General features: G+C 46.2%; 1 protein-coding gene across 1 annotated transcript in view; it reads right to left on the bottom strand.

Moving 5' to 3' along the window:
- The window catches only part of BAALC (BAALC binder of MAP3K1 and KLF4), an 89825-nt gene that overhangs the window by 12343 nt on the left and 64934 nt on the right, over positions 1–12548 (bottom strand). The window contains exon 2 of the mRNA XM_059165873.1: positions 1652–1818. Within this exon, the coding sequence (XP_059021856.1) occupies positions 1652–1818 (167 nt within the window). The remainder of the gene's footprint in view (positions 1–1651; positions 1819–12548) is intronic.

Below are 12548 nucleotides of genomic sequence, written 5' to 3' on the forward strand. Positions count from 1 at the left end.
GACTCATGACAACTCATGTCCTAAGTCAAATGAATCAGTTTCCTTTTCTATAAACTGGGGACGATGCTTACTTTACAGTGCTCCTGGGAGGATTTAATGCCCCAGCAGACCTAAAAGCACTTTGTAAATTGCAGAGCACTATTTTCAAGGGAAGAATGATGGGGGGCAGGAAGCCAATGTGTGTGGATCACGCCACACACCAGACAGAGCTGCTTCCTGTCCCCCACGACCCAGCCTGACTTGAAGGGGGAGGGCACACATGTGGGGAGGAGGCTCTGGGACAGATGTCAAGCCCTGCACTAAAGCAGTCTCCCAGGTTTTGAGTCTAGCTCTGTGGGGCCTTCCCTTGGGGGAGGCAATGATGCTTAGGCCTCTAGAAGGCCAGCTCATGCACAAGCTGAGTAGTCAGTCCAGGACCCTGGGAGGGCCACCCTCAAGTTCAAGTCAGTCCCCTCCCCCTCCGTGTCTTTCTTCTGAGTCTGAAGAGCCTGTCAGTGCTTCATTCCATCCTTTTGGGTGCTGTGGGACTAACCATCCCCTGCTCCTCCCCACTGGCTGACTTATAACACTTCTCCATTTACACAGAACAGGCCCATCTGTTCTCTCATTGGGCTATTATTTCCATTGTGTGCATAAGGAGCCTGAGACTCAGAGAGAGTAAGTGGTTCCTGCCAGGCCACTTAGTTAACAAGCGTTAGAGCTGAATTTACAACAGGTTTTCTAACCAAGGGTTAGGGTGGTAACTCACTCGAGTGAGCAAGAATTCCATCATTAAAGAACCAGCTGGAGCATCAGGAAACAGGTGGCAGTGGCCTGAGGGGACAGGACCAGTAAATTTTGACATGGGAGAGTAGGGGACATGTGTTTGGAAAATCAGCATCAGAGAAGCAGTAGACCTTGGTGGTGGTGTGGGGGGGGGGGGTGCTGGTGCAGATGAGGAAGTGGGGGAGGGAGTAGAAGGGGGAGGCGGACCCCTGGTGGGCCAACGGCAGTCTTTCCCGAGGGAGGAGCTAGGGCCAGCAGGGGGAGTGCTTCCCTACAACAGCTCTGGGAGAAAGCAAAGACTGCAAAGGCCAGCCAGCCTCTGGTGCCGCAGCCTTACCTCTTCTTCAACCCTAACAGTCTGAGGGTGATGCTACACCACATTTGGCAATGACAGCCCCCCTTGGGGACGCTCCCGCTGACCCCCTGGGCGGAGGATGTGAGGTAAAAACGCCTAGCCTGACTCTTACCCCACCGGTCCTCTCTCTCCTTCCCTGCCAACCCTGAGCCCTGCGCACTGTCTGGCCCCACACTGGTTCCTGTGACCAGTACTGTCCTCAGTGTCAAGACAGTGAGAGCTGTGTTGAAGGGAGCCTGGAACAAAGCTGTATTTAAGCAAACACACACTTCCTTTAGAGTGCAGACAGCAAGGGCCCATTTCCTCTGACTCAACAAAACACAGCGACCCTTGAGGCAGGGATGGGGTGGGAGTGGGGTCCTGCTATTTTCTTGGCAAAAGTTTTCCCATGGGGTTGAAGAGAAAAATCTCCCTTTGGTATGGTGAGGCATCACTGCTCCTTCCTTGGGTACCAGCTCAGCTTGGCCCTGCTCCGAAGTAAGCTTCTCCCCTCTTCTCCAGAACCAAGTGGGTTCTGTGGCTGTGACCTACCTCTGTAGTCCGGAGGCCATTCTGTTTCTGGGTCAGAGGGCCTGAGTTGAGGCTCTGGGGATTCGGGCACTGGGTCCCACTGCTCATCTTCTTGTCTGGGTTGGAGGGTCCACCTGGGGCTGTAGATCGGGGCACACCATTGGAGGACAGTCCATCTTCCAGCGCACCTTGGGGAAGGAAGCAGAGGATGGCACTGGAGTCTTACACATGAAAGATGCTGCAAACAATTCCCCAGAGTATGGGGGGAAAGCCACAAAGAAGAAATACATCACCACAATCCCACCATGTGGAATTACCCTTTCCAAAAGAACACGTGTGTGGGGGGGTTAAATATATATATATGTAGTCTCCATGCCCAGTGTGGACCCTGATGTGGGGCTTGAACTCATGACCTTGAGACCAAGACTCAGACACTTGACTGAGCCACCCAGGTGTCCCTTGTTGTGTGTATTTTTTTCTTTTAACAAAAACAAGATTTTAAAATAATTTTGTAACCTGAAACTTTTACTTAACCATACATCAATGACATTTTTCCATGCAATTCAATATTCTGCCATATTAGTTTTCACCTACTTAGTTTGCCATCATATGGATGTGTCACCATTTATTTTTAATTTTTTTTAAGTGGGACTTGAACTCGTGGTCCCAAGATCAAGAGCTGGATGCTGTACAGACTGGGCCAGCCAGGCACTCCCTGTCATCATTTATTTAATCCCCTCTAGCTGGTTATTTGTTTTCACAATAAACGTCACTGTGGTTGAAAAGCCTTACATTTAAAGCTTTATTATTTTTTTTTTATATTTATTTATTTATTTGAGAGGGAGAGAGAAAGAGCAGGGGAGGGGCAGAGGGAGAGGGAGAGCATCTCAAGCAGACTTCCCAATGAGTATGGAGCCTGGTGCAGGGCTCAATCTCACGACACACGAGATCACAACCTGGAGCTGAAATCGAGAGTTTGACGCTCAACTGACTGAGCCATTCAGGCGCCCCTTAAAGCTTTATTCTTAATTACTTCCTTAGGATAAATTCCTACAAGCAGAGTTACTGGTTTGAAGTTTGAAGGTTACACAGTTTTTTACAGCATTCCATCTCAAAGTGTTGGACTGAGCGTGTGTTCTTCCAATAACAAACGACAAGAAGTGACAGAATGAGGTTTAATAAATGGCGTCCCTGAAAAGCAAGAGGCTACATTCAGGACTAACTACATGGTGGGAGAGGACCCGACTGAACAGAGAAAAGGTGGTCCAGGAAGCACGAGGGGGAATAGCAGGTGGGAGACAGGAAGTGCGCCCAAGTTCTGCAGTAGCCACAGGGAGGCCAGGGCAGCCGTTCTACTGCTCCAGCCGCCGAGGCCGGTCAGCAGTCACGGAGCCCTCTGTGAGGTGGGATATTATGATAGAACAAGAAATACATACTTGGTCTTTTCCTCCAGTTCCTGCCAAAGACCTCCAAAAACTCTGGTGATTTCCTGAGTGACAGGGTAATAGGAGTATCTTTTTGTTATAACATTTGGTCTTTGCTCCAGTTCATGTCACAGAGACCCCTAAGTCCCTTGGAATTTTGTGGGTGATAGGAGAGACAGGACCGCCATTTATTCTAATGAAGTAACTCTCGCAGGTCCCCCTGATAGCTTCAGGATGGGCACTGGTTGCCAGGAAGACCTAATCCTGACTAAGAGCTTGGAACTTTCAGCCCCACCTCCCAAACTCAGGAGGAGCTAGAAATTGAGTCATTTGATCATGCCTACATGATGAAACCTCCGATTAAAAAAGCCCTGAAATAACAATGTTACGGGAGCGTCTAGGTTGGTGAAAGCATCCATGTGCCAAGAGGGTGACAAGAGGGTGACAATTCTGTTCCTAATTCCACAGGAACAGAATGCACTTATGAATCTTCCAGACCTCGCTCTATGTACCTCTTCACCTGGCTGTTCCTTTGTATCCTTTATAATATCATTTATGATAAACTGGCAAACATTAGTAGGGTGTCCCTGAGTTCCGTGAGCCATGCTAGCAAATTACTGAAGCTGAGGAGGGGATATAAGAACTCTAATTTACAGCTGGTTGGTCAGACGTACAGGGGGAAGCCTGGGATCTGGGATTGGCCTCTGAAATGTGGGGGGCAGTCTTGTGGGACTGAGGCCTTCACCTTTGGGGGGTGTGCTGACTGTACATAGTTGCTGTCAGATTTGAACTGAACATGCAGTTGGTCCAGAAAGTTGGAGAATTGGTTGATGTCGTAGGAAAAAAAATCCCACACATTTGGTGTCACAAGTGTTGTAAGTAGAAACAGCACTGAGAGGGGCCTGGCTCAGAGAGGAGGGAGGTTCTCTCAAGGGCTGTGACACCTGAGAGGAAGAGGAAGAGAAAATCCATACCATGAAGGCTGGCTCACGGGAAACAGTGCCAAGAGTTATTAGGCCAACAGTTTCCATCCTTGCCTTCCAAGTGCTTCTTAAAAGAAGTAGGTGCAGCTGAAATTCTACAGGGAATTTCAGCTGCACAATTAGCACAGAACAGGATTAAACAAACATCTGGAGAAGGCCAACACCATAAAAGAGAGACAGCAAACTTTAGAGTGGAGACCTCAGAAAAGGTAGCTAACAAGGTATGCAGCAGAAAATTTTAAATAAATGCCCAGAAAAATGAGGGAAGATAAGGTAAGCACAAAACGAGGACAACAGTGGCTAAAGATATTTGAAATAATAATTTTAACTGTTGAAATGAATTTTTTAAAACTCAGTAGAGAAGTTGAATACCAGGACAAACATAAAGAGCAAATTAATCAACTCACTCCTGAAGGAGTGAGTGAAGGGATGAAAACCACATTGGGAACAAAGGATCAAAATCCATTACAACCTCAGTCAAATAGCAGTTCCAGAAGGAGAGAGTAGAGAAAAATGAAAGGAAGCAATATCCACAGAAATAAAAGTATTTCTTAGAACTGAATGAAGAAAGATGTGAAACCCCAAACTGAAATAGCCTACAAAGATTTGACAAGAGAGATGAAAAGAAAATCCAACCTAGATAGATCTTAGTGAAAATTCAAAAACTGTCAAATAACAAGAAAAGCTTTAGAAGAGGCAAAAAAAACACAAAAAAGCAGAATGAGATTGACGTTAGACTTTTTATCAACAACCAATGGATGTAAGAAAATATGGAACAGTGACTTCAAGATTTCAAAGGATATGCACTTGGCAAAGTCTTCCGCATTGCCAAATTTACCTCTAGAAATCTCCAATTACCCTACTGCCTTCTCCCAATAGTAAATGAAATGGCAATATTCCCTAAACCCACACAAACCCTGAATATTTTCTCTTTTGTTCCTCATCTTTGCCAATTTAAGAGGCAAAACAAAGTATCTCACTGCTTGGATTTATACCGCTTGATTTACTAGAGATACCATATTATTTATGTGCCTTATTGGCTAATTATGTGGGGCTTTTTTTAAATTGTCAAGTCATGTGCCTTTCTTTTGGGGTGTTAGCCTGGGTTTGCTTTCAATCAAACTTAAGGAAAACAAACAAAATCCTTTCACAGAGTGTTGAGAACTTACTTGCCATGAGGCACGCATCAGAAGCGCAGCAGGTCTGAGGTACAAAGAGAAGGAAGGCTGGTTGACTAGACAGAGCTGGTGAGGCTACAGTCCCAACGCGGCTGAGGAAGCAGTGATCCAAAGAACACACACATCCACAGGGCACCCACCTGTTTCACAAAATGCTAAGAGGCTCTCAACTGTGGCAATGGGACAGAGATCAGAAATCAAAATATCGGAAATAGAAAATGGCGGGCCTGGAGTTTCCTTACTGGCAGGCTGTAGTACATCAGGGCACTGTGGACATGTTCCAGATGTGCAGAGACATGCATTCTTTCAGCTCGGCTTGCCCCACATCTTTGGGGCACCCTTCCTCCATTAGCTGTCTTTTCTTATCTTCCCTCCATCCTATACCTAAAGGGCCTCGAATATATGTATATGGACCTCCCCACCCCCTGCAGCACATATATTCAATCTCCATCTCTAGTTGCCCCGTGGCCATTGGGAGTGCTAACCTGGAGAATGAATCAGGAGAAGAGGCCCATGAAAAACCTGGAAGCAGGCTTGGCGTGATTTGAGCTGGTAATTCCAGGGTCCCAGCACCCACAGAAGAATCTAGAACAGAGCTTCTCTGTGTGGCCCAGGGACCAAACTGTTGTTACTGGTCTGCTGTGGCTTAAGAATAAAAACTGAACGCAAGCATTTAGAAACGTCTATGGCACCTGACATTACTGGGACATCAGAGGGTGAACTTGTGTGACTGAACTTCTCTAACTCAATAGGAGATAGGTCAGTTCCAGGGCTGTCAGACTCATAGAGTGAGTCCCAAGGGGGTGTGAGCTGGGTATTAGCCACAGCAGTAAGACCACACATTTGTCTGTGATGGACTTAGAAAAAAAGCAACTGATCCTGAAGGAGGGCTGGGGACTTTGTCAGGTATGTCCCCTTGCCCCGTAGGGAAGAGTGGGACCAAGTGGTGTGGGGGCAGAAAATGGAACATAGGCCCAAGAGAGAAGCCCCACCTACTTTAGTCCAGGGTTGAACTGCCTTCAGCTCTTGGGGCTACTGAGTGAAACTCAAGGCTAGCCCAGTACTACCTTCACTGTTTACCATAGTGGGCCATAAGAATGTTACCATTTTCTGTGCTGTCCATGACTTGGTATCTGGGTTAAAGGTAGGTAAGAGGCCCTATTGAGCAATCCACTGAATGCACCATGGTGCTTCCGGCGTGGTAGGGATGTCCACCCCCATGTCTTACTCTGAGATATTCAAGACATGTATCTGACCCCAATCCTCCCCATGCTCATGGCTGGCTCCCTTCCCCACCAATGCAACTCAGCTGCTAAACCGGGAGGAGGAAGGCAAGGCAGAAAAAGGAGGCTGGGGGACAGGTGCCAAGAGCAGGCAATGGAGAAACATCCCAGGGAGGTAGAAAGGCAACAGGAAGTGGAACCAAGCATGAATCAAAGCTCCAAGCCTCTGGTAAATGCCCTATTGTTCCACAGGATTTCACTTACAAACCACAAAATAAAAGATAAATTACTAAGAATTTCAAGAATGCCACAGAACATTAAATCCTAAGTACAGAGCCCCTTCCAAGCTCAGCAGAACCTGTGCGGTAGCACAGGTTGCACACCCATGAAGCCAGTCCTACCAACACTTAAAGATCAAAGCAGAGTAGCTGTGGCTAAGGTACAAATGGCCACTCCTGCATTCTCAGCAGCCCCTCCATTCCCTGGGCATCTCTGCTTAGCCGCAGGGTTCCTAGGAAAACTGGAAAATCATTCATTTGATCCAGTGTTTTCAGTTTTCATTGGTGGCTAATCAAAAATTAGAACTCTGGTTTCTTTCTTTTTTTTTTAATATTTTGTTTATTTATTTGATAGATGACAAGTAGGCAGAGAGGCAGACAGAGAGAGAGAGGAGGAAGCAGGTTCCCTTCTGAGCAGAGAGCCTGATGTGGGGCTCGATCCCAGGACCCTGGGATCATGACCTGAGCAGAAAGCAGAGGCTTTAACCCACTGAGCCACCCAGGCGCCCCAGAACTCTGGTTTCTTAATTCCCCAATCCAGGGACTTCCTCATTGATTAAATAGGAATAACAATTCAACAACAACAACAACAACAACAATTCCAACTTTATAGACCATTGTAAGGATTAAATAAGATAACATATATAAAGGTTCCAACATGTTTGGCACATACATTGTACTTATTTTTATATGGCCTAATACCACTAATACCACTAATGTCTCCTCCATTAGCTGCATTAGTTACATACTATTTATGAGTCATACGACATGCTAAAGGACTGGCCCACTGAGCCTGATGAGTAAGCAGAGAAGCTAACCGTGAGCGGGATTATCAGCCCAATATACTCAGGAGGTATGAACAGAGGGTCAGGAAAGGAGAGGGGGGCATATACTGTTATTTCTACCTACCATAAACTAGGTGATTTTGCTGCATGGCTTTAGGTGAACTGGTATTTGCTAGTTCCAAAAATAATAGATTCAATGTTAGAAAGTTTGTGAGCTATAGAAAACTACAAAGGAAGAATAATTTCTACCTCACTGCCCAGAGTTATCTCCTATTAACAAAATGCTAAATGTCCTTCTGGCAGACACTATTGGTGTCCATCCAGGTCCACCTACCCGGCCCCTGCCCCCACCCCCCCAGCCACTGTGGATGTCAGTGGCTAGTAGCTCTTGGCTGCCCTCTTCTCCTGAGGCTTTCCATTGGCTGAAGGAAGCCCCCTTACCAGGACAGGCCTGACCAGTTACATCAGGTACAGCCCATGGCCAATGATCAACTAAAAGTGTATTGACAGGGGGGAATGTACAACAGTGCAGTCCTCTTGCCTCTGAGCAGGACAATTTTGTCCCTTTGCTCCAAAGCAACCGGCTGGATCAGGCTGAGGCTAGACTAATCCTGAAACCACATCTCTGCCCAGCTCCTTCCCCTGGCTGGTCCTACTTCCCTATTCTTTCTCTCACACAGTTCCCCTCCCAATAGTGTCTCCAGGAGTCACTTACATAAAATCCCCTTCTTGGGCGTTGCTTCCAGAGAACCAAACCTAGGACAGTGTGTAAAGCCTGCATGCTGGATATATTCCTTCCGCTCCTCTACACTCACTCTCCCCTCCTCCCTACCCTGTTCTATGTTCCAGAACACTGACCTGAATGAACCACATCAACAGACTCCCTCATCCACTGACTTCCATTCTGGTTTGCCAATGGGCAGCACCAGCTAGCGAGCAGAGGGGTCTAGAGAAGCACACTGAGGTCAGGTCTTTGCTCCCCCAGCTCCCACCCTGCAGGGTCACCGTGGGTGCACTGTGTCCTCTATACACTCCTCCACCAAAAAAATGTACAGAACCAAGAAAAGCCAGAGAGACCGTGCAATTAGGTTTCTGATGACTTCTGGGAAGGCTCAGAGTGGTGGGAACGGAGGACAGATGGCACATTGTTGAGTAGGAAGTTACAGATGCTACATTGATCAGGGTGCTCAGCTACAAGCAACAGAATTGACTCCAGTGAGTTAAAGTAGGAAAGCAATTTATTTGAATGGTCTGAGAGGCTCTCAGACTTTCTGGGAGGGTTGGAGGATGAGGCATAGAGGTTATCTATCCAGGCACAATGTCCCAAATCCCTCCATGGAGCTTGTCCTACCAAGCCCTACACCCTGGAACCTGGCCTCAGCATTGCTGCCACACTTGTAATAACAAAGTATTGTTGTTTTTCTGAAATTCCTGAATTTTATCTGGCAACCCTACCACGTGCCAAGCACCCCAGTCGGGGGTTGCGGGGGGAGGGGGGGAGGTCATTGTTGTGAAAGCTGCAGTGTAGTAGACTCTGAGCTGCACCTGCAACTCTGCTCCATGCCAGCCCTCTCAAGCCTGAAAGATGGGAGAGTGACTCTTATTTTACAGGAGAAGAAGCTGAAATTTAATGCATGTTGTATGTTTCCAAAGCTTGTGGTCTTAGCAAGTATTCACATATCCTTCAAAGAAAAAATAACAAGTAGGCAGTTCTCCAACTTTAGTGGGCATGAGACCCACCTGGGGTGTCCATTAAAATGCAGATCCCTATGTCCAACCCCCAGAATTCTGGATTCAGTAGGGGCCCAGGAATATGCATGCATTATGATAAGTTCCCCCCACTCTACCCACTTCCAGTGATTCTGAGACGTGGAATTCTAAAGACTGCACTTTTAGGCTCCTGACTGGTGCTTATGCTTGAGGGTTACATGTAAAATGCCCAACTATATTTCTTTCCACAGTGAACTCATAGTAGTAAATTGAGGGACATCTGTGTGCCCTGGGGGGTATGTCTTTGTTTGACTTCCTTCACAACATTTTTATTCTATCCAGAAGACCAACCAAATCACTGACTTTGCCAAAAGATGGGAAACAGCTGTGTCCAAAGCTCGCTGATAAGTTGCAACCAAGGACTTCTTGCCAGTTTCTTGCTATTTTGGAAATGAGCTGCGAAGGGAGCAGCACAGACAAATTAAGAATGATTGCTGGAAGCCATGTGGAGAGCAGGGCAAGGGGAAACTGCTCCGTAACCCAAGCACCTGGTTTTCTTTGGTGAAGGTGATCTCTGCGTCCAAAGTCATTGAAACCACCTGAAAGTCATACCCTCAATGCCTGAAAACCGAAGTGTAAGACAATAGCTGTCTCTCTGGGAAGAATCTCCTCAAGTCACATCAGATGAAACTCTGGCTCAAGGGTGTCTGGGCTCAGGCCCTGAGCACCCCAGCTGAAGATGATTTTAGCTGAACCACAACCACGCAGCCACTTAGAATTGGTCTCCATATTTTTCAAAATGAGCTCAAATGGAGGGGCATCTGTCATTTCTTCAGTCTGATGAGTGATTTTTGAGCACACACTATGTGTAAGAAGCTATGTTGTTTTTTGTAAGACTAATTTCAGGAAGCCCTTTTAAAATGGTGAGCAACCCGAGGGAGGAGTCAAGATGGCGGAGAAGTAGCAAGCTGAGACTGCTTCAGCTAGCCGTAGATCAGCTAGATAGCTTATCTAAAGATTGCAAACACCTGAAAATCCATCGGCAGATCGAAGAGAAGAAGAACAGCAATTCTGGAAACAGAAAAACAACCACTTTCTGAAAGGTAGGACCGGCGGAGAAGTGAATCCAAAGCGACGGGAAGATAGACCCCGGGGGGAGGGGCCGGCTCGCGGCAAGTAGCGGAGCAACCGTGCACAAAATCAGGACTTTTAAAAGTCTGTTCCGCTGAGGGACATCGCTCCAGAGGCTAAACCGGGGCGAAGCCCACGCGAGGTCAGCGTGGCCTCAGGTCCCGCAGGGTCATAGAAGGATCGGGGGTGTCTGAGTGTCGCAGAGCTTGCGGGTATTGGAACGGGAAAGCCGGCTACAGAGATAGAGCCGACAGTAAGCTCGCAGCTCCGTGTTACCTTGAACCGGTCGCAGGCTCGGTGAGCTCGGAGCGCGGCCGGAGGTCAGGCAGACGGGAGTGACTGGGCGCTGTTCTCTGTGGGCGCACTGAGGAGTGGGGCCCTGGGCTCTCGGCTCCTCCAGGCTGGAGACCAGGAGGCCGCCATTTGTATTCCCGTCCTCCAGAACTCTACGGAAAGCGCTCAGGGAACAAAAGCTCCTGAAAGCAAACCCGAGCGGATTACTCACCCCGGCCCCGGGTAAGGGCGGTGTAATTCCGCCTGGGGCAAAGACACTTGAGAATCACTACACCAGGCCCCTCCCCCAGAAGATCAACAAGAAATCTAGCCGAGACCAAGTTCACCTACCAAGGAGTGCGGTTTCAATACCAAGGAGAGCAGCAGAATTCCAGAGGAGGAGAAAGCCAAACACGGAACTCATGGCTTTTTTCCTGTGATTTTTTTTAGTCTTGCAGTTAATTTAATTTTTTCTTTTTCATTTTTTTTTCTTTTTTTCTCGCCTTCGGGTAAATTTTTTTTTTTTTTAACTGTTACCTTTTTCTTTTTTAACGATTTTTTACTAGTTTATCTAATATATATATTTTTTCTTTTTTACATTTTTCTTAGGTGTTTTCTTTTTTTAAAAATTCTTTTCTTTTCTTTTTTTTTTCTTTTCTTTTTTTTTTTTTTTTTTTTCTTTCTTCCTTTTTGAACCTCTTTTTATCCCCTTTCTCCCCACTCACGATTTTGGATCTCTTCTAATTTGGTTAAAGCATATTTTCCTGGGGTTGTTGCCACCCTTTTAGTATTTTACTTGCCCCTTCATTTACACTTATCTGGACAAAATGACAAGACATAAAAATTCAACACAAAAAAAAGAACAAGAGGCAGTACCGAAGGCTAGGGACCTAATCAATACAGACATCGGTAATATGTCAGATCTAGAGTTCAGAATGACAATTCTCAAGGTTCTAGCCGGGCTCGAAAAAGGCATGGAAGATATTAGAGAAACCCTCTCGAGAGATATAAAAGCCCTTTCTGGAGAAATAAAAGAACTAAAATCTAACCAAGGTGAAATCAAAAAAGCTATTAATGAGGTGCAATCAAAAATGGAGGCTCTAACTGCTAGGATAAATGAGGCAGAAGAAAGAATTAGTGATATAGAAGACCAAATGACAGAGAATAAAGAAGCTGAGCAAAAGAGGGACAAACAGCTACTGGACCACGAGGGGAGAATTCGAGAGATAAGTGACACCATAAGACGAAACAACATTAGAATAATTGGGATTCCAGAAGAAGAAGAAAATGAGAGGGGAGCAGAAGGTATACTGGAGAGAATTATTGGGGAGAATTTCCCCAATATGGCAAAGGGAACGAGCATCAAAATTCAGGAGGTTCAGAGAACGCCCCTCAAAATCAATAAGAATAGGCCCACACCCCGTCACCTAATAGTAAAATTTACAAGTCTCAATGACAAAGAGAAAATCCTGAAAGCAGCCCGGGAAAAGAAGTCTGTAACATACAATGGTAAAAATATTAGATTGGCAGCTGACTTATCCACAGAGACCTGGCAGGCCAGAAAGAGCTGGCATGATATTTTCAGAGCACTAAACGAGAAAAACATGCAGCCAAGAATACTATATCCAGCTAGGCTATCATTGAAAATAGAAGGAGAGATTAAAAGCTTCCAGGACAAACAACAACTGAAAGAATTTGCAAATACCAAACCAGCTCTACAGGAAATATTCAAAGGGGTCCTCTAAGCAAAGAGAGAGCCTACAAGTGGTAGATCAGAAAGGAACAGAGACCATATACAGTAACAGTCACCTTACAGGCAATACAATGGCACTAAATTCATATCTCTCAATACTTACCCTGAATGTGAATGGGCTAAATGCCCCTGTCAAAAGACACAGGGTATCAGAATGGATGAAAAAACAAAACCCATCTA

This window comes from Mustela lutreola, chromosome 3, assembly GCF_030435805.1.
Source record: "Mustela lutreola isolate mMusLut2 chromosome 3, mMusLut2.pri, whole genome shotgun sequence".
Taxonomy (NCBI): Eukaryota; Metazoa; Chordata; class Mammalia; order Carnivora; family Mustelidae; genus Mustela; species Mustela lutreola.